The sequence below is a fragment of the Vipera berus genome (genome assembly GCF_964194415.1).
Source record: "Vipera berus genome assembly, chromosome: 3".
Lineage (NCBI taxonomy): Eukaryota > Metazoa > Chordata > Lepidosauria > Squamata > Viperidae > Vipera > Vipera berus.
Window position 1 is genome coordinate 68,723,746 of NC_138204.1, and position 23,781 is coordinate 68,747,526.

General features: G+C 37.5%; 1 protein-coding gene across 1 annotated transcript in view; it reads left to right on the plus strand.

The window, feature by feature from the left end:
- PATJ (PATJ crumbs cell polarity complex component) overlaps nt 1-23,122 on the plus strand; it is a 167,885-nt gene extending 144,763 nt beyond the window's left edge. Inside the window, exons 35-45 of the mRNA XM_081325227.1 lie at nt 1,283-1,366; nt 3,091-3,284; nt 3,829-3,976; nt 4,712-4,798; nt 6,531-6,648; nt 7,269-7,309; nt 8,135-8,257; nt 9,222-9,326; nt 14,516-14,619; nt 17,669-17,792; nt 20,705-23,122. Of these exons, the coding sequence (XP_081181353.1) occupies nt 1,283-1,366; nt 3,091-3,284; nt 3,829-3,976; nt 4,712-4,798; nt 6,531-6,648; nt 7,269-7,309; nt 8,135-8,257; nt 9,222-9,326; nt 14,516-14,619; nt 17,669-17,792; nt 20,705-20,851 (1,275 nt within the window). The 3' untranslated portion in view covers nt 20,852-23,122. The remainder of the gene's footprint in view (nt 1-1,282; nt 1,367-3,090; nt 3,285-3,828; nt 3,977-4,711; nt 4,799-6,530; nt 6,649-7,268; nt 7,310-8,134; nt 8,258-9,221; nt 9,327-14,515; nt 14,620-17,668; nt 17,793-20,704) is intronic.
- The last annotated feature ends 659 nt before the right edge of the window (nt 23,123-23,781 follow it).

Here is a 23,781-nt window from a genome sequence, read left to right on the forward strand (position 1 = left end):
TGTCGATTTAGATATCCCCAAGATTAAATGAATCACCTTCTCATATTAACATTGGTAGAAGTCTAATACGAATTACTCTCAGATGAAAAAAAAACCACAGATGTAGCCAAAATTTGTCTTTCTAAATCTAACTTTCTAAAAGCTAGGAGGCAGGAGACCACTTGGGTCATCCAGGACTCAAGCTAGAGAATGGAAGCCATAATGAAAAGGCAAGGTTTGATGGTTCTTCCCAGATGGCAATCCCAGAACCAAAGTGACCCCGCATTATCCCAATGTCATCAGATAATTATCTCAAATGTTACAAGGAGAAAATGGTCTCATATAGCCCCAGGACTGAAATATGAAGGGCTTTAAAGATGATAGCTAGCACTTTGCATCATATTCCTCCATAGGCTTCTTACCAGTAAACACTCACAAGTATAATCAATGTCATTTCCATTGATATCCAGGCTAGAATCTAAATTGAACTGGATCCAGATCAACACCACCACTTTCTCATTAATCTTTTCCCTAGTAGGTGGGAAACTGGTCAATAGTTCTGCAGAATATCCAGGTCAAGGGATCATTCTTGTGCCTTTTTATGAATCTGTTTCAATTTGTCTGAATTCTTAAATGGTGATACAGGTACTCAAGTTTCAGTCTGACCAGTGGGGAATATAATGGAACTATTAACTTATTGTGATTTGGACACTATATTCTATTGATGCAGCCTAAACTTGCATACAGTATTAAAGCAGATCTTAAACATTAACACAATATCTATTAATATGTAATATAAAGTAAAGGTAAAGGTTCCCCCGCACATGCGTGCCAGTCGTTTCTGACTCTAGGGGCCGGTGCTCATCTCCATTTCAAAGCCGAAGAGCCAGCGCTTGTCCGAGGATGTCTCCGTGGTCATGTGGCCGGCATGACTAGACGCCAAAGGTGCACGGAATGCTCTTACCTTCCCACCGTAGTGGTCCCTATTTTTCTACTTGCATTTTTACGTGCTTTCGAACTGCTAGGTTGGCAGAAGCTGGGACGAGTAACAGGCGCTCACTCTATTACGCGGCACTAGGGATTCGACCCGCCAAACTGCCGACCTTCTGATCGACAGGCTCAGCATCCTAACCCACTGAGCCACCGCATCCCTTTTAATATGTAATATATTTATGTGTAATAAGAAATTTGACATGTAATTACCTCCTTCCCTCCCTATCTGTCTGCTTATCAATCATTCTATGTTCTGAACTACCAGTTTTTAAACTGTAAGTATTGATATAAAGCTTGTATATTTCTCTAGGATGCCATAGTCATACATGAAGTTTATGAAGAAGGGGCAGCTGCTAGAGATGGTCGACTTTGGGCTGGTGATCAAATTCTGGAAGTGAGTTTCAAGTTTACTTTTTTGAATATTTCTCTTGTCTTCGGGCTAACTGTATGGATGTGTTGAAATGCTTATGACTGAGAATTTGCTCCAACTGGGCAGTGCATAAATTCAAAATCTAGTATTAATTGTTTGAGTCCCACAAATATTTCTTATCATATATTATATAATTTATAAATATTCTTAGGAGGTGTGTGACTTCAAATTAGTCTTCACTCCTAGCAACTACAAGGAAAAGTCCATTAAGTTTTCTTGACAATATTTTCCAGAAGTTATTTACCATTGCTTTTTTCCCCAGAGCTAAGAGAAAGTGACAGGCCTAAAGGCATCCAGCCAGCTTTGTGTCCAAGAAAGGGCCATAACTAATTTTCTCCTGCTTTTCAGCTCGGTTTCATTAATTACTACGCCAAAATAACTTTCTCCTATGTACTACTGTTTCCATTTTGAAGGCAATGTCTTGCAAGATGATTAGATTAATCTAGTAATGTAATGTAGAAGTTGAGGGAGGTCTTAAAAATATCCTTACATATGAAAACTGCTTTGTCAGAGATGAATAAAGCATAATAGCAGATCTGTTCAAGAAATTACATTAGGGTACATGTTTCAAGTTGCAGTAGTTGTAGTTAAAACCAAGAGATATTTTTATTTGGCCATGATGATAATGAAAACAGTGTTCTGGCTCCATTTGCAATTTAATATTAATATTTGTTTTAAGACCAATTTAAAGCTTTGCTGTGGTATGGTGTGCCATCTATTGGAATATATGAAAGTATTATTTTGCTTTCAAAGGATAAAATTGTGAATTTTTTTTAAAAAATAGAGAAAAACAGGTAGATTTTTATTATGCATACAAAACAGCAGGGTCAGAAAGCAATACTGTACTATGTCTATTTACCCATGGATAAACCTTACTGAAATTAGTAGACTTTACGGTAGAATTTCAGTATTATTCCTTCAGAAAAGAATACAGAACTTGCCTTTTCTATCATCATGCTTTGCACTAAGGATTTTGGAAATCTACATTTTCAAATAATTTTATCAGACATTAAGAATGGATACATTCTTATTCAATTGTTTAAGAAGCATGATTTATTTTAGTGAATTATAGAAAACAATATTATGCATAAGTGCTGGCTCAATCACAGTACTCAGCCACAGTACAATCTTAAAAAAAACCAAAACCTGATGAGAGCTTCTAGTTTCTGAACTATGATTTAACTATAATTAGTATATTAGTTTAATAATTAGCAGCTCTAATCGTAAGTATAGTTAATTAAAGCAAATTTGTCTTTTCACTCCTAGCTTGTTCTCACTAAGAGCAATCAGATTTTGGAGTTCAAACTGAATAAAATTCAAATGGGGACAGGTGAAAACTGCCTTCTTGAAATGTTCAACCATAATTTTATCCTTCAGATGAATTGGCAGAATTTCTTACACTGAATCTGTGTAAGCCTTAACTCAGACATGTCAATTGAGTTTGACACCCCTGCCTTAACTCTAACCTGGGATAGAGGTACTGGAATGACAGAAGCAATTTTCCAAAAATGTGATTTTGGGAGGCCCTAGGAAAATGTGTTGTTTGTTTGTTTACTTGTTAAATTTATTTGTCACCCGTCTCACCAGAAGGCGAGTCTGGGCGGCTCATGCTAATGTGCCTGTTACCGGGCTAATTAAAATCCAGTGAGTAAACTGTACATCCAATTGGATGCTTTATTTTATTTTAGGTTAATGGCACAGACTTGAGAAACGCCAGTCATGAAGATGCTATTACTGCCTTGAGGCAAACCCCTCCGAAAGTGCAGCTTGTTGTCTATAGAGATGAAGCTCATTATAAAGATGAAGAAAATTTGGAGATTTTCTATGTAGACTTACAACGAAAAATGGGCCGAGGATTAGGACTTAGCATTGTAGGGAAAAGGTAAGGAATATGGTTGATCGGAATTAGATTATTCTTATAGTAGAAACAGAGAGGGCATACAAGTGTCCTAGTGGCACTTACTGCTATATCACATTTATAAAATTTACATAAAATGCTGGAATTATTGTAAGTGCTATGCTAGCAGTTATACTAGCATTTTACCAGTTCAGGGACAGGTGACTTAAAATGAAATATTCAGTGGAAGATTGTGTGTTCTCCATCACATTGTTTCGTATCACATTGGCATTATGATCCTGTATGCAAAAGTAAATTGATAGCGATTGCTTCTTATCTGAAAATTTACTGATGATAACAACTTAGTGGTATAGCAGAACAATTTGGCATACCACAATAAATTGGCATAAGTGACAGAATGTGACCTTTCTGATTGAGGAGACCATCCGCGAAAATTGCTTTTGGAGATATTATTGTCTTTAGAAAAGCCTTTTGGGCTGGAAATAAGTAACAATATGGAACTGCAGATAAGTAGCATTTATAGTTTAGTTGTTTAATAATCCAGTACATATGTTCCCTGTGTTGTTAGAAATGGAAGTGGCGTGTTTATCTCTGACATTGTCAAAGGAGGAGCTGCTGATCTCGATGGAAGACTAATTCAAGGAGATCAGATATTATCTGTCAATGGTGAGGATGTCAGACATGCTTCTCAAGAGGTGGTAGCCACCATTCTTAAGGTGAGTATGTACTTGAGTCTATGTAAAATGTAACATTGCTTGGAAATACTGAATTCAGCCAAAGTGTTCAAACACAGTTCAATCTCATAAAAACAAGCATGGTAGAAGATTCAATTTTATGTGCTATGATTTATCTATAGTTTTTATGCTTAATTATCCACTCTATTTAATTTTAACTGTAGATAATGGAAATAAACCAAGTTTATCAGTAAAATATTTGAACATGCATTTTGTAAAAGAGCAGACAGTATAATCCTACTATGAGATACTGCTACAGTGTATAAAGGCTGCCTTCATTCAAAACTTAATTTTCTGATTATTCCTCATAAAATAAAAGACAAGATCAGTTGCAGATCCCACTAAGCCATAACATAGCTTGTTTACAGAATTACATAGTGTGTGAACTGGGCCAATATGGATCATTCACTAATTAAACAAACCACAGTTTAGCTCAATGTATACAGCTAAAAATAATTTTCAGTTGTACAGTCCTTTGACACAGTGTACTGCATTGAATACAATATCAGGTATATTTTCTACAGCTAAAATATGGTCTTTTAATTGAGTTTATAATAGAGTTTAACCTGGAGAAAAAGAGCAAGTTGGGAAATGGATGTTGCCAGGACTTCTAGGGACTAGGGCATTTTAAGTGGTCAAGGTTTATCTAAAGGTATAACTTTTGGAGGGAAATCAATAAAAATGAATACTTATTGTCTTGTATTTTGTATATCGAAGTGTGCCCAAGGACTTGTGCAGCTGGAGATTGGACGACTCAGGGCGGGATCTTTGTTATCCTCAAGGAAGACATCTCAAAACAGTCAGGTTCGTAGCAGATGGCAAAGCATTAAAAAGAATGATAAAGTAATAGATCCCAAAAATTATTTGTAAATAGTTTGTCTTGTCTGATGTGATCATTGGAATAAAATTATTACCTTTGAATTTAAATATAACTTTAATTCAAAAAAAAATCTTTTTAGATCCATCATTTTTAATTATCTGAGGGCCACGTTGATAGTTGGGACAATTTTTGTGTTTTAACTGGCAGGAAAAAAAATCCTGCTTTAGAAATAAGTTTTTTATAATTTCTGTACACTTATGCATTTACTTGATCTTTCATGAAACCATTCATTTCAAAAAGGATATGGGAGCAGAGTAATTTTCGCCAGCCACTTGTAGCCACAATAGTCATCTCATGCTATCTATCCATTTTACATGCGGTGAAGGAAATAAGATACAATTAAAACAAACCTTCGTATCCTGATAATAATGAAGCACTGTACGTTATATTCTCATTTTAGAAAGTTATCCAGCAAAACAATGTGCATTTTTCCAGGAAGATATAGAGATATTTAACAGTATTATTTCTCATATGTTTTCATTTCAGTTTAGGATCATTCCCCAATCTGTGCCCAACTTCCAAACTTTTGAGGCACCGTTTATTTTTCCCTTACGTAAACTAAACTAAAGATAAGATAAGATAACCTTTATTGTCATTTTTTTTTTTGCTGTGGGCACAACGGCACACATCAAAAATGAAATTTAGTTTCCTGAACTGGACTAGACTGGACTGGACTAAACTAAACTAAACTAAACTAAACTAAACAAGTCAAATCTAGGTATTACCTCTGCACTTTGCTAGACTTTCTCCAGCATACAGAATGCTACTGCTAATGAATTCCCTCGGCATAGAGGGGAAACATTGATCCAGACATTTGATTAGTGTTCTGCAGCTTGAAAATCTATTTCATTAAGAGAGTGGTAGAGTTTTGTTCCTGCCTCCCAGCAGCTGGGCTCCAGATATGATGGAATAAAAAGTCTGAAGAAAGTTAGAAGTGCAAGAAATAAATTCCAACTTTTTTTAGCCTCAGTTGCCAGACTCCCTGACTCTTCATCATGTTGTCACAATATGTCTTCCCTCATCTAAAAAGCCAAATTGGAATTTTGCTCATGTGTGTTTCTATACCAGACATGTCAAACACAAGGCCCGGGGGCCGGATCCGGCCCGCGAAGTGGTTTCATGTGGCCCGCGAAGCCATCCTGGAAACAGTGAGGGAACGGCCCCCACTGCCCTGGCCCCGGCCCAGAGACCCTCCTTCTGCCAAAGACCCTCAGATCTGTCCCACTCCTGCCCAGGCCCCCATAGGCACCCTTGATGCGAACGATGTAGAGCTGGCCACGCCCACCCAGTAGGCCATACACACTCTAGCCACGCCCACGCACTAGGCCATGCCCACCCTGGCCATACCCACCCGGCCCCCTGAGGGCAACCGCAATGCTGATGCAGCCCTCAGTGAAATTGAGTTTGACACCCCTGTTCTATACATTTTTTAAAAAAAAGAAAAATCCATTTTAAATTCTGAGATGCGGGTCTTTGTGTGAATATGTTAGTAGTGATATAGAAAAGTCTTGATAGCATCTTGGATAACATAAGTATCATCCGTGGTTTAATGAACAGATCTAATGATAGATGCTATAACTAATGAAAGTGTAAAACAGTGTGGAACAACCTTGCAAATTCTATCTTGCGCCTTACTGGTTTTTCTTGGATTTTCAGATGAGCCAGCATAATGTCCATAGCCACTTTCATCCTACATTTGCTCCAGTTATCTCCACTTTGCAGAATTTAGTCAGTACTAAGAGATCATCTGCCGATCCTTCTCAGAGAAATTCAGGTATGAGAGAGAACAAGCAATTTTACATTTCTGTGAATTATAATGGATATTCTGCTCTTCAGTTTGATCAAGAACACAACTGAACTTATTGAGATTGGCTATAATAACAGAATCTTACAAATTCTCTCCCTCTTATAGTGCAGGTAATCAAGGAGGCTTCCAAATATTACTGTTTCCCAGAACTTAAAGAATGTTTTAGCCCCCTTTACTGTTTGTCTGTCTATCTGTCTATATCCAGCCTTTATTATTTTTACAAATAACTCAAGGTGGCGAACATATCCTTCCTCCTCCTATTTTTCCCTGCAACAACCCTATGAGGTGGGCTGGGCTAAGAAAAGAGTGACTGGACAAAGGTCACCCAGCTGGCTTTCATATTTAAGATGGGACTTGAACTCATAGTCTCTGGCTTTCTAGCGGGTGCCTCAACCACTAGACCAAACTGGCTTTCAAATTATTGGCCATATTGATCTTGAATTCAGGAAGTTGTAGACAAATACAGTACATCTTAAAACCCTCAGTTTGGGGAAAGGAGCACAATACTGTATTTGTGATCATTTTGAAGTAATAATATCATGATACTTTTAGCTTTTAATTATTCTGTATATTTATTTTGTTGTCAGTTGGAGCAGACATAAGCCCAAGAACTGTGGAAATAACAAGGGTCAGTAATTTCTTATTATTTAATATACTTAGAGAGAAAGAGCAAAACCATGCTATTTTGTCCTGGGTGTAAACAATGAATAAATTTACAGTGTTCTGATCTATTTGCAAATTAAACAAATGAATAAAAAAGGTTGTGGAATTATCTTGACCACAGTATCTCAGCTTCCCACTAGAGCAGACGTGTCAAACACAAGGCCCGGGGGCAGATCCGGTCCGCGAAGTGGTTTCATGCAGCCCGTGAAGCCATCCTGGAAACAGTGAGGGAACGGCCCCCACTGCCTTGGCCCTGGCCCAGAGACCCTCCTTCTGCCAGAGACCCTCAGATCTGTCCCACTCCTGCTCAGGCCCCCATAGGCACCCTTGATGCGAACGATGTAGAGCTGACCACGCCCACTCAGTAGACCATACGCACTTTAGCCATGGCCACCCAGTAGGCCACGCCCACCCAGGCCACACCCACCCGGCCCCCTGAGGGCAACCGCAATGCTGATGCGGCCCTCAGTTTGACACCCCTGCACTAGAGAATATTAGCAGTCTGGTGTACTGTATATTTTTAAAAGATTTTAGTATTATGTCATTGAAATCTCACACTCCTACAAATGGCAGTGCTTTCAATGAATGCAAAAAAAATGCTTCCTTTGCGTGTGTTTAATAATGTCGCTAAAGCAATTTGAAAATTTGAGAGATGGAGATGGAATTTTTGAACAAGATATCACACTGTGTCCTTGCTTAATTGTATTCCATGTGACGCCAGGTCCACAGGTTATATATTTGAAACTTGGGCAGAGTAAGGGATTCTTATAACCGTGCTTTCTCTGTTAAGGGCCTGAACGATCCTCTTGGTATTAGTATTGCTGGTGGCAAGGGAAGTCCCCTGGCAGATATTCCGATCTTCATTGCTATGATTCAAGCCAACGGAGTGGCAGCACGCACGCATAAACTACGAGTAAGTGAAAGAGTGACTGATACATGCATAAACACTGGCTCCATTTTCTTGCTGCTGTTGCTGTTTTTATTACCTCCAAAAATGTTTCTTTTTCCAACTTCATAAGTGCTTCCTTCATTTTGCTGCTAAAAGAACGTCATTTTTGCCCACTGGTGTGAATAACAGCAATTGTGGAAAATTGCATTTCAGCAGTACGATGTCTGCAATCAAGACAGTGAACTCATGTCATCTAGTTTCCAATTTGTGAATACAACATAGAAAAACAGGAACTTTATATTCTTTCTTTCTTTCTTTTCAATTTCAGAAGATACTGGATGACTTGCAGGGAAAAAAGAATAGCAGTTGTTACTAACATCTTCACTGCACCAAGTACCTCTAGGGGAAAAAAATAGTGTTTCACGTACTACCAGTATCTTCTTCTTCCATTTACAATGATTCCTCTTTGCTCCTAGATTGTGAAATTGAAGCAATAGTTCTTTTTTGTGTATTTTTATTTTATTTTATTTATTTATACATTTCCCTTTGAATTAGAAAATAGTTGCTGAAAACAGCTCACAAATTATAGAAACAGATCAAAGAATTTAAAAAACGCTATTAATAAAATAAGGTTAACAAATCCAGAGTAACAATCAATCACGAATGACAGCTTTACGGTATCTTAAAAATAAATCTTCTCAATGGCCAGTTGTTTATTTATTCATTAAATTTATATTTCAACCTTTTGGAGCTCACATATGGGCTACTAGCACTGAAACCTCCTTGCCTTAGAAGATACATTAATCTTAGAGACAAATTCACGTGGCTGAAATACTTCTGGTGGGTTTTATAAATTGGTCTATTGTGTTTTTATAAATAAGAAACATGACTGTGTAGCGCCACACTTGCAAAACAGGTCGATCTCTCCAGTATCCCTGATGCTACCAATATTTCTATTTATGTTCTGGTTTTTTTGTCTTACTTTTAGGTTGGTGATAGGATTGTCAGTATTAATGGGCAGCCTTTGGATGGTCTGTCTCATGCTGAGGTAGTAAATCTGCTGAAGAATGCCTATGGGAGCATCATCCTGCAGGTATGATGATAAATTGAACAACAACTGTGCAATGGTGTCAATGATTTCAGTGGTAATTTTAAATAATGGTCTGAATGTGCCTGGCACAAGACATCACAGTGTGCTTGCCGATGTCAATTAACGCAGGATTAAAGAAAAACCTGTTATGTTCAAAAACATTTTATTCTTGTCCATATAACTGGGCGTATGGTGGAATGAAATTTTTAAAAGGGAAGAAATATTTTCTTGCTAACAGAGATGATAGAAGAATATCTGCTTTTTAGTTTCCATCACTTTTAAAAGTAAAACAGATTCCTCTCTGATTCCCACAATGGACGAATGGCCGCAAAAGTGGATGGACTCGGCAGAAATGGCTAAATTGACTGTTTGGTTAAAGAAAACAACACAATTAATTTTGTTTCTACTTGGAAACTGCTTTTGGACTTTGTGCTTGAGGTGGAAAAAATTAAACTTTAATTTTGGGTTTTAGTGATTAAGCAAGCTTGTTGTTAGAGAAATGACTAGCGTATTGTCATATAAAAGTAAAAAGTTGAGGTTTTATGTTTCTGTTTTATTCTACTGCACCAAGAGGTGTCAAAAGTCAATGTTTTTCTTTTTCTTCTCCCTTTTACCCTACACTTTTCTCTCTTCCCCCTTTCCTGATTTATTTGTCCATTATTTTCATTTTTCTCTGTACTTCTGTACTTTATATTGATAAACTGATTCAATGCTGTTGGAGACAAAAAAAATTAACCTGACTAAAAACAGATTCTTCTTTTTCTATGGAGCTTTGGTGAAGCTTTTCTATTCAGGTAACATCTTCTTCAGCAAGACAAAAGGCTTTGTTAACAGTGGTGATGATTTATAATACAACTGGCTTTCAGCCAAGGCGCAGTGCTTTAACCGGAGGGATCCGTCTCTCATTTTAATTTAATATGAGAAGGCAAAAATGAAGATGTGCTTTTTTCCTGTTTATAAACTGCAAGGTGGTTCTTTTATTAGTTGACCTATACTACTAAAAGTGAGACACCTTATCACAAATCTCAATATATCTTGTTGGGCTGTAATAATCATATACCTTGCCGTGAGTCTTACGCATTTTATATTCATTAATTTTTGCAGGACATTGCCAGGATTTTGGAAGATAGGTGCTTAACTTTCTACTAGTACAGATCAGTGGGATTTTACAACTATTACCTATTATACCAAAACATTTTTTATACTGAATATATTTAAAGCAAAAGTTGGTGTTTACTTAGCTGAAAAGAGTTCATTTGTAGAAATCTGTTGGGAACCAGCTGAAAATGAATATGTATCTGCCAAGTGATACATCCTGAATGCAAATTGAAGATTTTATTGTTGCTGTTGTCTAAGATCAGGTAGTAAAATATTGACAGAGTTGGCTATGTCATCTATCTAGCTTTGGATTTTTCATTTATTTTTGCTTAGCTTTTTACTATAAATGTAATCACCTCCAATCCTGGTAAACAGTACAGGTAGTCATCAATTTAACAACCATTTATTTAGTGACCATTCCAAGTTACAACGGCACTGAAATAAAGTGACTTATGGCTGATTTTCACATGAATGACAGTTGCAGCATCCCCATGGTCATGTGACCAAAATTTGGGCGCTTGGCAACTGGCATGTCTTTATGACAGTAGCATGGTCCCGGTATCATGTGATCACCCTTTGTAATCTTCCCAGCCAGCTTCTGACCAAGAAAGTCAATGGGGGTAACCAGCTTTGCTTAATGATCATAAGATCCACTTAAAAACTGCAATGTTTTGCTTAACAACTGTAGCAAAAAAAGATGGAGCAAAATTCACTTAACACCTGCATTGCTCAGCAACGGAAATTTTGGGCTCAATTTTTTTTGTAGGTTGAGGAGTACCTGTGTATCTGAATCTGAAAGTTATATGAAAAGAAACTATATGAGTTGAAAAAACTTATCCAGCTCCAATTCTATTCATCAAAATACCGTAATCTGTCTAAACAATTGTGTGAATCAGTTCTTAGAAAAAGCATTCTCTCTCTTTTTTTTTCTCTGTCTCTCTTTCTCTCTCTCATTTTTAATTGTTCTGAATTCACTTGGACATTTATCTTGAAGAATTTCTAAAATTAGTGTTACAGCCCAGTCCTAAGGCAATTACATCATTTCATTTCTGCCCTCTGATTTAATCTGTATACACATGTGTTTAGACTGAGTGGCAACCCAATTGCCTTTAGCAATGGCAGTTGCTGTAATTGTATGGGCTGACTATTCTCTGGGTCTTGGATATGCAATTGTACACCGGCTGTATTTTGTATGGTATATTTTTTTGCTTTTGGTTTATTCCCCACAGAGGGGAATTGAATGCTGCTTGGAGTCAGTTTTGATTAGAGCACATTCTATGAGCACTGATAAAATAAATAAAATTGAAAATGCACAAATAAAGAGAAAAATGCATGAACTGAAAGTGGCAATGAATTTGAATACGTAACAATCTGGAGAAAGTCCCTATGTAAGAAAACCTAAAATACAGGATGTCTAAAGCTATTACCTATTACCTATAATCTTGCACAGAAAAAAAAACATTTCAACACTCTAAATTCAGGGTGATATCTGAATGTAAAATAATTACATTCATTTTTTTTAGTGCAACTTGAATGTTTTTAATGCTAATAAACATCACTGATAGATCTGTGTATATCTTAAACTGCAATAACCTGCAAAGAGATTGATTGAAATAGGAAAATAGATTTAAAAGTTGAAATCAGTTTTTACAACAGCAAACTCTGGTGGCAAGAATTGCTGAATCACAGAAAAAGTACAGCATCTGCAGAAATACAAAGCATTCTTTTAAAAAAAATTAACGGCAAGCTCTTCTGAAAACAAAATAAATAATTTTACTTGAGCATTTTCAGAAATCAGTCTTGAGAGTAACACTTTCGGATCCCAGCAAAAGAAAATCTTTTAAGGATTGCACACTGAAATATTTTCTGACTTCTTGTTTTATTTCAAAAGAGGGATTTTTATAGAAATGGAATAAATATTGCAAAGTGATTCAGAGGTTGCAGCATTTTTTAAGCACAGTATTTCTCAATTTTAAGACTTGTGGACTTCAACTCCCAGAATTCCCCAGCCAGCAATTATGTTGAACAATATAAGTTGTTCAGGTTTGTGTAATGAGATTCAAGTCAATAGATATTGTGTTTGTGCCCATGATACTTTCACTGAATGGAGCAGGAGTGAGCAACTATGACCCCTTTACAATCTGTGGACCTCAACTCTCAGATTTCCTGAGCCAGCATAGTTGACTCAGGAATTCTGGGAATTGAAGTCCACAGGTTGTAAAGAAACCATAATTGCCCACTTGTGGCATGGAGGGTGGTGCCTGAGTTGATATTTATGGAGCCTATTTGAAATAGCTGCTAGAACCATATCAAGCAAGAACCACATCCAATGAAAATCCAAGGTGAAAAAAATTGAATTTGGGGGAGCAGACAAGCTTTTGCTTTGGAGCAGATGAATAACAGAATAACAAGAGCCTTGGTGGAGCAGTGGGCTAATGCCTTCTTAACTAACACTAGCTGCCTGCAATTAGTGCAGGTTCGCATCCCACCAGGCTCAAGGTTGACTCAGCCTTCCATCCTTCCGAGGTAGGTAAAATGAGGACCCAGATTGTTGGGGGCAATAAGCTGACTTTGTAATAATGCCACTTGGGGGGGGGGCGAAAGCCCTAATAAGCAGGCATATACATAGAATGAAGGCTATTGCTAAGCACATTGATTTGTGCTTTAAATTGTAAGCTTCCCTGAGTCTTCGGAGAAGGGCAGGATATAAATGGGATTAAAAAAAAACATTGGGAATGTGCAGTTAGTCAAATGATATGGTTAGCTGCTTTAAAATAATGTGAAAATAACATTGACAGCCAAGGATGTGGCCATATTCTGCTATTAATCAAATACTAATACAAATTGCTAATACTTATTCTTTAAATACTACACAGGCAGTAATATTTTACCAATGCAGGAAACTCAATTTACTGGCATGTGAGATAAATATATATATATATATCTTCAGTTACATTAGCACTTCTAGAGAAGCAGATTATCAGATGTTCAAGTTTTAAAATAATTTCTGTCTCCTGCAATATGTTTCTTACTTAAAAATAATTAACATAGAGAGGAAAAAAATACAGATTTGCTATCACACATTTTAAATTATACATTAGAAGAGCCTTAATCTATTACATGTATGGCTAATTTTTAAAAAGTGGTGTTAGTTGTTTTCACAGCCTACCATATTCAGATCCTCTGTATCAATATCCCAATATGTCCATAAAATTACGAACAGTATTTTGTGTTTAAATGACTATGCTCTTTGTTGGCCTGAAGTTGAATTCATACCAAAGAAGCGAATTCATTCTTTAAAAATCTGATATTCATCACTGACACATCAGTAAGTAATTCTATTATCAGCAAAATGACCTCATGGTAAATGGGTAGGAAAGGTCAGATGACTGGATATAAAGCTGTGGAAATGCTAATTGTCAGAATGTCTTGGGCAGGACGCAAAGAAATGTGTTAATGCTCTTTGCAAAGGAGAGATTAGGATCTCCAGGGAATATTTGATCCAGCCTGGCTGTTCGGATGTTCTTCAATAATTGAATCAGCTGTTTGCAGTCCTGGTAATGAGATAAGAAAAAGCTTTTTGTGAGATTTTTGAACTTTGGTGTGCTTTTTCTGCCAATGACACACACACACACACACACACACACACACACACACACACACAGGAATAGATTACTGCCATTAAAAGCAAACAAAAATCCAGGAAATATGAGCAGTTTTACAGTGATTTCATTCTAACTGGAAAGTTGAGTTGAACTGCCTGCGTTTGAAGATAAAGTCATTGTAAGGGTGGATTAACACTTACAATGAACTTTTAAGCTTAAAGAGTCACGCGTGGTCTGAATCTTTGCTCCCCCAGCTCCAATTTGGGTGGCTGAATCAGTTCTTTAAAGGAGTAACTGTATAAACATGTTCTTGATTCACTTATTAATCTATCAGTTTTCACTTGAGCCTTAAGCAGCCTACATTATGGGTGCTTCAGCTTCTGGTTGGTCCATTAATATGTCCATCAAATATAGCCCATTGCTAGTATTTTTCTAATAGTACTAAGTCACACCTTGTTGATACTTGTTTCTTCTTCCACTGCACTGTAGGTGGTGGCTGACACCAACATCAGTGCCATTGCCAGCCAGATAGAGAATATGACTTCCAACACTAACTTTGCTCCACCCCCTGAGCATCATTCTGAGTACCCAGAGTAAGTACACACATTTGTGGATAATCTGATAGATGAAAGAACAGATTCATGCACTAGTTTGAGGCTTGTGTCATTTATTGATAGAAAATAGGATAAATAATGAAAACGCTGTTATGAGGAGAGACTGATAGATGTATAATTGTTTTTTTCATGCATGCAAGCCTTTGGATTTTGTGTATTACATTAGAGCAGGGGTGGGCAATTAATTTTCCAATAGGCCATATGAGAAACTGGGACTATTGTGGAGGGTCCCTGCCCTGGCTTGACCAATGCTAGCCTGCCAATGCTGCCCTGCCTCCCACTGCCCCCTCCAACAGTGCCACGGGCTGGACAAAAACAACCCAGGGGCTAAAAGTTGCCCACGGGCTATAAAATGCTCAGGTCTGCATTAGCATCTTCTACACTGTCAGATTATTTCAACTTTCTGCTGTTTCCCAACTTTGAGGATGAGCCTTTTTCCTTGCATATGTCAGGATAGGCCATTATTCATATGATTCAAGTTCTGTATAAATGCTACCCAGTGCAGAATTATATTGAACATAATCTAGAGCTTCATAATAGTAAAGTTGGAAGGGACCTTGGTGGTCATCTAGTCCAACCCCCTGCTCAGGCAGGAAACCCTGCCTATACCATTTCAGACAAATGGCTGTCCAGTCTCTTCTTAAAAACTTCCAGTGTTGGAGCATTCACCACTTCTGGAGGCAGGTTGTTCCACTGGTTAATTGTTCTAACTGTCAGGAAGTTTCTCCTTAGTTCTAGGTTGCTTCTCTCCTTGATTAGTTTCCATCCATTGCTTCTTGTCCTGCCTTCGGGCGCTTTGGAGAATAGCTTGACTTGTGAGAATAGCATGAATTGTGTAATTCTGTCTTCCTTAAGTTTGCAAGATATTTGGACATTTAAGCAGCCCTCAATCTCCCTGTGCATCTGAATATATGGTGATCCAAATACAAATTATGGGTATTAGTTCATGAATCGGAATCAGGCACGCTTTCACTATTTCTAATTTCCCCTCTCCATATTCATTTTGGAACATTTGTAGAAAACTTTTATGGTCCTCTCTCCTGATAGGTAATGTAAATATTTCTGCTTTCAAGCTTCTAATTTCAGACAAATTTTGCAATAGCGCAAAATATACTATTGTGGATTTTTCAGGCTGCTGGAAGATTTTTGTTTTCATTCTTTTGACTGATTAAAAGAACAAGCAGATCTTCTGAGGTTGGGTGGGTTTTCCCCCAATGACATGTTGTCATGTTTATTATCCTTCTGCCTGGTTGTGTTTTCGCTTGAGATGATTTATGACAGCTGCAATTCCAGATGATCTTCTACTAGAGAAATTAAATGTGGAATCTTCCCAAAAATGTCTTGATAAATGCTCTACAAATTTGTTCTTTTGAGAAAATAATACCTCACTTGGATTCATGAATCGCAGCACACAGACGTATATTGCTGTAATATATTGAATTAGTTCTTGCATTTGAAATATGTCTTTCTTCAAGAGACTTGGCAATCTTTTGCCAAGCACTTTCTTGTTCAATTATTTTGTCTAGAACAGTGTCCAGCCTTAGCAACTTTAAGACCTATGGACTTCAACTCCCAGAATTCCCCAACCAGCAATGTTGGCTGGGGAATTCTGAGAGTTGAAGTCCACAGGTCTTAAAGTTGCAAAGGTTGGACACCCCGGTGTAAAAGAGAATTGTTCCAATTCTTAGTTTCCTGCTAGTCAGATGCATGTCAAAGCTATAGGAACAGCACTTTGCTGAACTCTCGTTTCTATTGTTGCTTCATTTAGGCACCAGGCCCATGGAGATTGTCCTTGTTACTATCTTCCTAGTTAAATAAACATAAATACCTATCTCTACATCTATGTTGCAGGAATTTATGACTGGAAATACGGTCACATCACTCAAGTTCTTTAGTCTACTGGCAGTAATTCCCAAATAGCATGTACCATTATTAAGTTGGGTATTCAAGCTGTCTTCTAGCATTACCCTGTTCTTCATGAAGTGCTTTCAACTACAAGGCATACAAGGCAGAGCACTAGCTTGTTGCTGCATCCTGTTTGGAATGATTCTGTCTGTGTAGTAGACCATGTTTTTCCATGCAGCCTTCCATCTGTCAAGCTCCCAAACCCAACAAATAAATGATGTGATACTCCCCAACAGATTTCTACATTGTTACTCACCCATAGGTAGAATCTTGCCAAACTAAAGCAAAGTACCACTCCACTAATGCATATACTCTGGGAACTATTAAGGTGTAGCCATCTTCACTCTCTCACACAAAACTATCTGAACTGAGTTGTCTTTTGCATCTCTGGAATGCACACCCTCCCTCCTGGGAATCCAGACTACATTCCATCACACCATCCTTGTGATGGAATTAATCCTGACCTATGATGCCACGCAGCCTGCTTATATCTAGTTCCGCATCTCTCTTAACTAGTTCTCCCCATAAAAGTAACTCTGTCTTCTCCAGACTTCCTTGCACTCCCAACAGATCTGGAGGGCATCTGGCCAGGAAAAAAGGAAGTAGGTGAATTATGCTAAAGCTTCCTGTCAAAAACAATTACCTTACCAAACAAATGTTTCAGTCAAATTAAAAAACGTATGTATTCCTGATCTGTAGCGTTTAAGTGCTGTGCATTCTTTGTTTCATGAATTCTAACAGTAGTAATAGTTGCAGAGAACAGTAGCACATAGCATTTTCAGTTGTGGGAAATGTTATATTTTGTGATTTCAGCCATTGAAAATAAAGATAGAGAAGTATTGCCGGGAGTGGGTGGGATTTGACAGCATTATTGCAAGCACGTAGCTAATTCCTGGGAGGATCAATTATGGAATCCATACTTTGTATTCTATTCTTTATTATCTCCCATCAAGAGCTTCCAGGGCTGAAAGATCTTAAGCTTGGGAGCCATTAACAAAATAGGCAAAAGCAGTGGAAGACAGCCATTGCTCTGATGGAATGAGCCAGCTATAGTGATGCTGTTTTTCCTCATATTAAACAAGCAATGTATTAATGGGTGTTTCCTGTTTGTTTGGTTTTTTAGAGCACCTCAACCTAAAATCATTGTGTTGGAGAAAGGCTCGAATGGATTGGGTTTTAGCATCGTAGGAGGCTTCGGAAGTCCACAAGGAGACCTCCCTATATATGTCAAGACCATTTTTGCAAAGGTACTCTCAAACATTACTTTGAAATGGCCCTTTCCATTGATATTCAATGTGACTCACTCTTTTGACGAATGGGAGAAAAAGTTGGACTTTATTTGTATATTACAATAACATTTAATTGAAGTGAATATTATCCTTAAATCAATTATCAGCTTTTGGGGCAAAGTAGTGGACCCTGTTTATGTTCTAAATATTGGCCACATGCCTCTACACCAGGAGTGTCAAACTGCCGGCCCGCGGGCCAGACACATCACGCAGAAGCCATGCCCACCCCATTGCTGGCAATGGCAAAACAGTCCCAATACGTCGCACAACGTCACGTGACATCGTGAGTTTAACATATCTACTCTACACTATTAAAAGTTTCACTTAAAGGGCCATGCTACGTATGGAAGTATTGTGTAAATTTTAAGGATGAGTTGCAGAAGGAATTAGTTCAGCCTGGAGCAGGAACATGTTGTTAATCACCACTGCTAATTTTTACCACTGAAAACTCTTGACCCTCCATAAGTTGTTATTTATTCAGGCAGGAAAAATTCCATATTATTTTACTACAAACTACAAGTATTCCTAATCAGTTTACTTTTGTTGATTTGCTTATTTATTTAATCGGACTCAAATGGCATGCCTTTCCAATAGGACACTGAAAAATTGATGTTCCTACCTTCCTTTCTTAATATGAAGAGTAAAATAATAAAACAATATAACAAAAGAACATACTGTAACTCATTAAAATATACAAATTACATAAATTAGTAGGCATTACGAAGAAAACAAATGTCACTGAAGATCAGCCAAGCATTCAACTAAAACCTAGGATAGGGACTATTTACTTATGTCATGGAAAATCAGGCAGAGGCCTAGTCTGATCTTACAAGAAAATTGCACATAGTCCTTGATTTACAACCACAATCGACACCAGAATTTCCGTTGTTAAGCAAGGTGGTGCTTAATGGAGTCACGCCTAATTTTACAATAGTTTCTGCCACAGTTGTTAAGCAAATCACTGCAGTTGTTAAGTGAACCACACAGTTCTTAAGCAATTCCACCTCCCACCATTGATTTTGCTTGTTGGAAACCAACCAGAAAGGTCGCAAATGGCGATCACATGACCCTGGGACATTGCAACCATTGTAAATGCATCCTGGCGGCCAAGTGCCCAAATTTTGATCAGGTGACCATGGGCATCCTGCAACAGTCGTAAGTGTGAGGACCAGTTGTAATTTACTTTTTTTCAGTCCCGTTGTAACTTTGAAAAGTTGCTAAATGAATGGTTGTAATACACTGCAATGGTTGTAATTATATTGCCTTATCCCCCCCCCCCAAACACTGTGCTCAGAATGAATTTACTTAATCAGCAATGAACATAAATGGGGCAAATCATGTTAATTTAATACAGTTCATTTAAAATATGTCAAATTTCAAATGAACCAAAGACAAGCCAATAAGTTAACACAATATGAAGATCATAATCAAAAGCCTTTTAATTTCTCCTTGCTTCTTCCTTCTGGTGGTCATGTTTTACTATTTTGTTGCAGATTTATCTGAGTAGACAAATACTGTATTGTACACTTGTTAATATGTTTACTTTTGCTATGGTATGGTTTGCAACATTAAAAATGGGAACAGGGTCTTTTCCTATACAGATGTGTCTTGACATAAATTATGAGATGTGGGATAAGCGAAGCTATTGTCCTGTCCATAATCAGGGGAAAAAACAAGTACTTGGAAAAGAAAAAGGAGGATAACAGTAGAATCTGGGCAGTCCAAAAATGTTCACCTGTTATGTCAGGGATTTATTTAATTCAATGCAATTAAACATAAGTATAGTTGATGAAGGGATGCGGTGGCTCAGTGGGTTAGGACACTGAGCTTGTCGATCAGAAGGTCGGCAGTTTGGCGGGTGGAATCCCGAGTGCCACGTAACAGAGTGAGCGCCTGTTACTTGTCCCAGCTTCTGCCAACCTAGCAGTTTGAAAGCACGTAAAAATGCAAGTAGAAAAATAGGGACCACTACGGTGGGAAGGTAACAGCGTTCTGTGCGCCTTTGGCGTCTAGTCATGCTGGCCACATGACCACGGAGACGTCCTCGGACAAGCGCTGGCTCTTCGGCTATGAAACGGAGATGAGCACCAGCCCCTAGAGTCGGAATGGACTAGCACGCATGTGCGGGGGAACCTTTACCTTTACTTTACCTTTATAGTTGATGAAGAATCTCAGTTATCCAGATTAAGTTGTTTAGAAGTTACATAATGGCAGCTGGATTTCTTTTTTGGTTTTTGGTTTGAAACTTTTCGCTATTCATCCAAGTGGCTTTTTCACGAAAAGGAGTCCAGTTGCCATGACTCGTATAAGTAAAATAAGTACTGATTTCCATTTGGAAGATTTCTTTGGAAGGAAGTGCCTGTGAAGGGCTAACCATCAGCATTTTGAGTTCCCATAGCTGATGTTTTTGTTACTTTTTAAGGACAGTTTGCACCATCTGTTCCCAGTTTCAGTACACAATGTATATGTGAGGCTCTGTGATTAGATCCATGCATACCAATGTATCACTTTCTTTGAAGGAGGTAATCATGTCAGAATTGCTAAGTTAGCTATACAATGTAAATTTGAATATTAAAAAGGTAAAGTTTTGTCTGAGGAGAAGCTTTCCCAACCAAGAACCCTCCAGTTTAGCCTTTTCAATTTAGTATCCCATGATCTAGCATTAAATCAATCCCACTGACTAGGCATTTTGTTGGAACTGTAATTCCAATATATCCCAAATGGTTGAAGAAAGTCATCCTAAAGCAGTTCTGTCATCTCCCCATGTTGCCTATAATTTGCTATCTACTATTTTAGCCTCAAAACATTGCTTGGCTAATGATGTGTATTGCTTCTGGTCTGATTTGTTTTTGTTTTGTTTTTCTTTCCAGGGGGCAGCTGCAGATGATGGCAGACTGAAGCGTGGTGATCAGATTTTAGCTGTTAATGGACAGTCTCTGGAAGGTGTGACTCATGAGCAAGCTGTAGCTATTCTGAAGTACCAAAAGGGGACAGTGACATTAACAGTGTTGCCCTGAGCTTTGCTGCAAATACAGTTTGGGCTGGATGCAATTATTTCTGAGCATTGCTAGAGCTGCTATAAATTGGTCTACAATCCCTGTCAGATGACAACCCAACTCCAGCTAGAATTAGCATATATTATTAAGAATGTTGCTATGCAGCTACGGCCATTGTAGTGGTCCATTATGTCTTGTCATTGAAGCTATTTGTGAAAGCCTTAATCCTACATCTCATCCAGCCTGGGTTCTCTTGAATGGGCTTTTGATTCCTTCCTTTGTCCATAATTATTATCTCTTAGTAGGAAATATAATCGGGAAACTAAAATTAGCATATACTACAAGAAAGAATGTGGCTGTTTGTTGGTTCCCAGCTAATGAACAGCTAGAAATACCAATTGACTTTTCATCTCGCTCATGGTTTGATTGTCAAACTTTTCAGCCGTGCCAGAAAACATTAAAACATAATTCAATTGCGGCTTTTTCAAATAATGAAATATCAAATTCTACAGTGGGAAATTAATTGCATATGAATGTCTAATGATCAGGTGCCAACCCTCCTGTCTAATCTCTCTGGATAAATATATGTAAGTTAGTTATAACCATGACAAGTAAATTTTAAGCTTCTCCTTATTCATTTTCTGGTTTTGTGAAATCCTACGATAGATTGGCAAGAATCTTTAGAAGTTTCAAGCTCTCTGTACAGCTAGTTAAATAGTGAAAATAATTTATACCGTGTAAAGCAGGGGTGGGGAATAATAGACCTTTTATCACTTGTGGACTTCAACTCCCAGAATTCCTGATTCATGCTGGCTCAGGAATTCTGGGAGTTGAAGTCCACAAGTCATAAAAGGGGCATGGTTCCCCACCTCTAGTGTAAAGCTTAACTCCAGTGAAATGGATGAAAGTGAGCCTTAATTTGAAATTAGGGCTACTTATTGTTTATAATGATAATATTGTAATGAATTGTAAACATGATCTACCAATCTCATGATCAAATTCTGACATTCATGTCTCACCAATAAATGGAAAGGCAATTTTCCATTTAAAATCCTGTAGATTCTGTAAAACATGTTTACTGTTATGATACAATTAGAATGCAATATCCTCATCTTGTTTAAAATAAAGTATGTCTCTTTACCCAAAGGGGCATTTTCAAGAGGCAACTGGACTTTCTTGTTTTTCTTTGAAAACATTTCGCTTCTCATCCAAGAAGCTTCTTCGGCTCTGACTTGATGGTGGGGAAGCAAAGAAGCTGAAGAAGCTTCTTGGATAAGTAGCAATATGTCTTCAAAGAGATAAAAGAAAGCCCAGTTGCCTCTTGAAAAAGCACTTTGGGGACAACCGTGACCTGAGAATCCCCATAGATACATGTCTCTTAACTATGCTGAGGAGAATAAGTAGTGGTCAAAAGTGAAGTGGCATGTCCTGTTAAGAATAATGTCTGTGTTTTCATATTCTGTCTTTGGATCTAGCGAATCACAAAGTGCATTAAGCTATTGGAATATAGCAATAGCTATGCATATTCCACAAACAGTGCCTGAAAGCAGATTAAAATGATTTTCAAGGGTTTCTACTCAATGTCCAAATAATGATATTTATATGAAATGCAAGCGAAAATGGCCATGAAGAAAACTCACTAATTCTTTTTAAGACTTGAGGGCATTTAACATTGTCAAGTCACGCTTAGATTTGCACTGGATATTTATGCTTAACTTGAAGGTATAGAAGATGTTAACTTCTTTAAGAATTGTGATCCAAATCCAAAAATGTATATTTTAAATGGATACAATCATCCTTTTAAATGTTATGCAAGCAGTGGGCCTTCTTTTGACAAATTTCGGTTGAAGGGGATGTTGGACTAAAATAAAGTGCATGTTTTCTAGCTCATATGGGAGATCACCTCATTGTTGCTTATAATTTACACTTTTTACTGGTTTCATATAGTGCTGTCAAAAAATAAACAAACCAAAAACATCCCCCCCAAACCGCATTACAACCTGCAGATAAATTGGTGATGATGTGGGAAGTCAGTGCTATATGTAAACATTCAAAAGCACAATCTGCTTGGAGAATTTACATCTGTCAAGTTTTTCAGAGAGAAGCGGGAATTACTTAAGTGTGTACAGAAAAACTGTCCGATTGATTTTGCCTCAGTTGTTTAAGCAAAAATCTATGTCTTTCTGAGAGTTTATGGGTTTAGATTTTGATAATGCTGCTAATTTCTAAGAGGGGTGATGAGACTTACTGTATGTTTGTGTATAAAATAAAATGTTTTATGAATTCCAAAGATTCTTAATAAAATTCACTTGCGTGAATAATGGTGGGAAGGAATTAACGTTGCACCCATACACAGAAACATAACTATGATATTACAGATTATTTTGGTCTTTGCCAGCAAATAAACTTTAGCATGACTATACTATGGAGGAAGGATTAAAAAACCCAAGCTTGGCACAACTTTTGTATCACTCAGACTTAAGCAAAAAAGTGTGGGGAACCTGTTGATTCTACCCAATTATTAATGCAAAGACTGAGTGATATTGTTCAGAGACATTTTAGAAGAGAAGAATGTATATCCTGAAAAATGGCCTGTCCATTATATTTGATCCTAATGTATAATAAAGGACTAAAAGTATTAAAAATGACAGCCATTTGCAAAAATGGGAAAAACAAGTCAATATTGTTAGTGATTAAAAAATTATGGAAGATGATCTTGAATATTACTTATTAAGAATAGTGGGCAGTGCTAATATATTAAAATATAGGCAATATTTTCCCCGAGGTCTAGCTTAAAGAAGAGGGAGGGAGATTCCACTTCTCTTTAAGTTCGGAACATAAAGTTTGAAATCAACTTACAAAGTTGTACTTGACTGTTAGTGTCTGGGTGTTATTTATTATGCCGAAGTTGGCATCAGCACAGTGGACTGTGTAGCACCTCTCCTTATTGC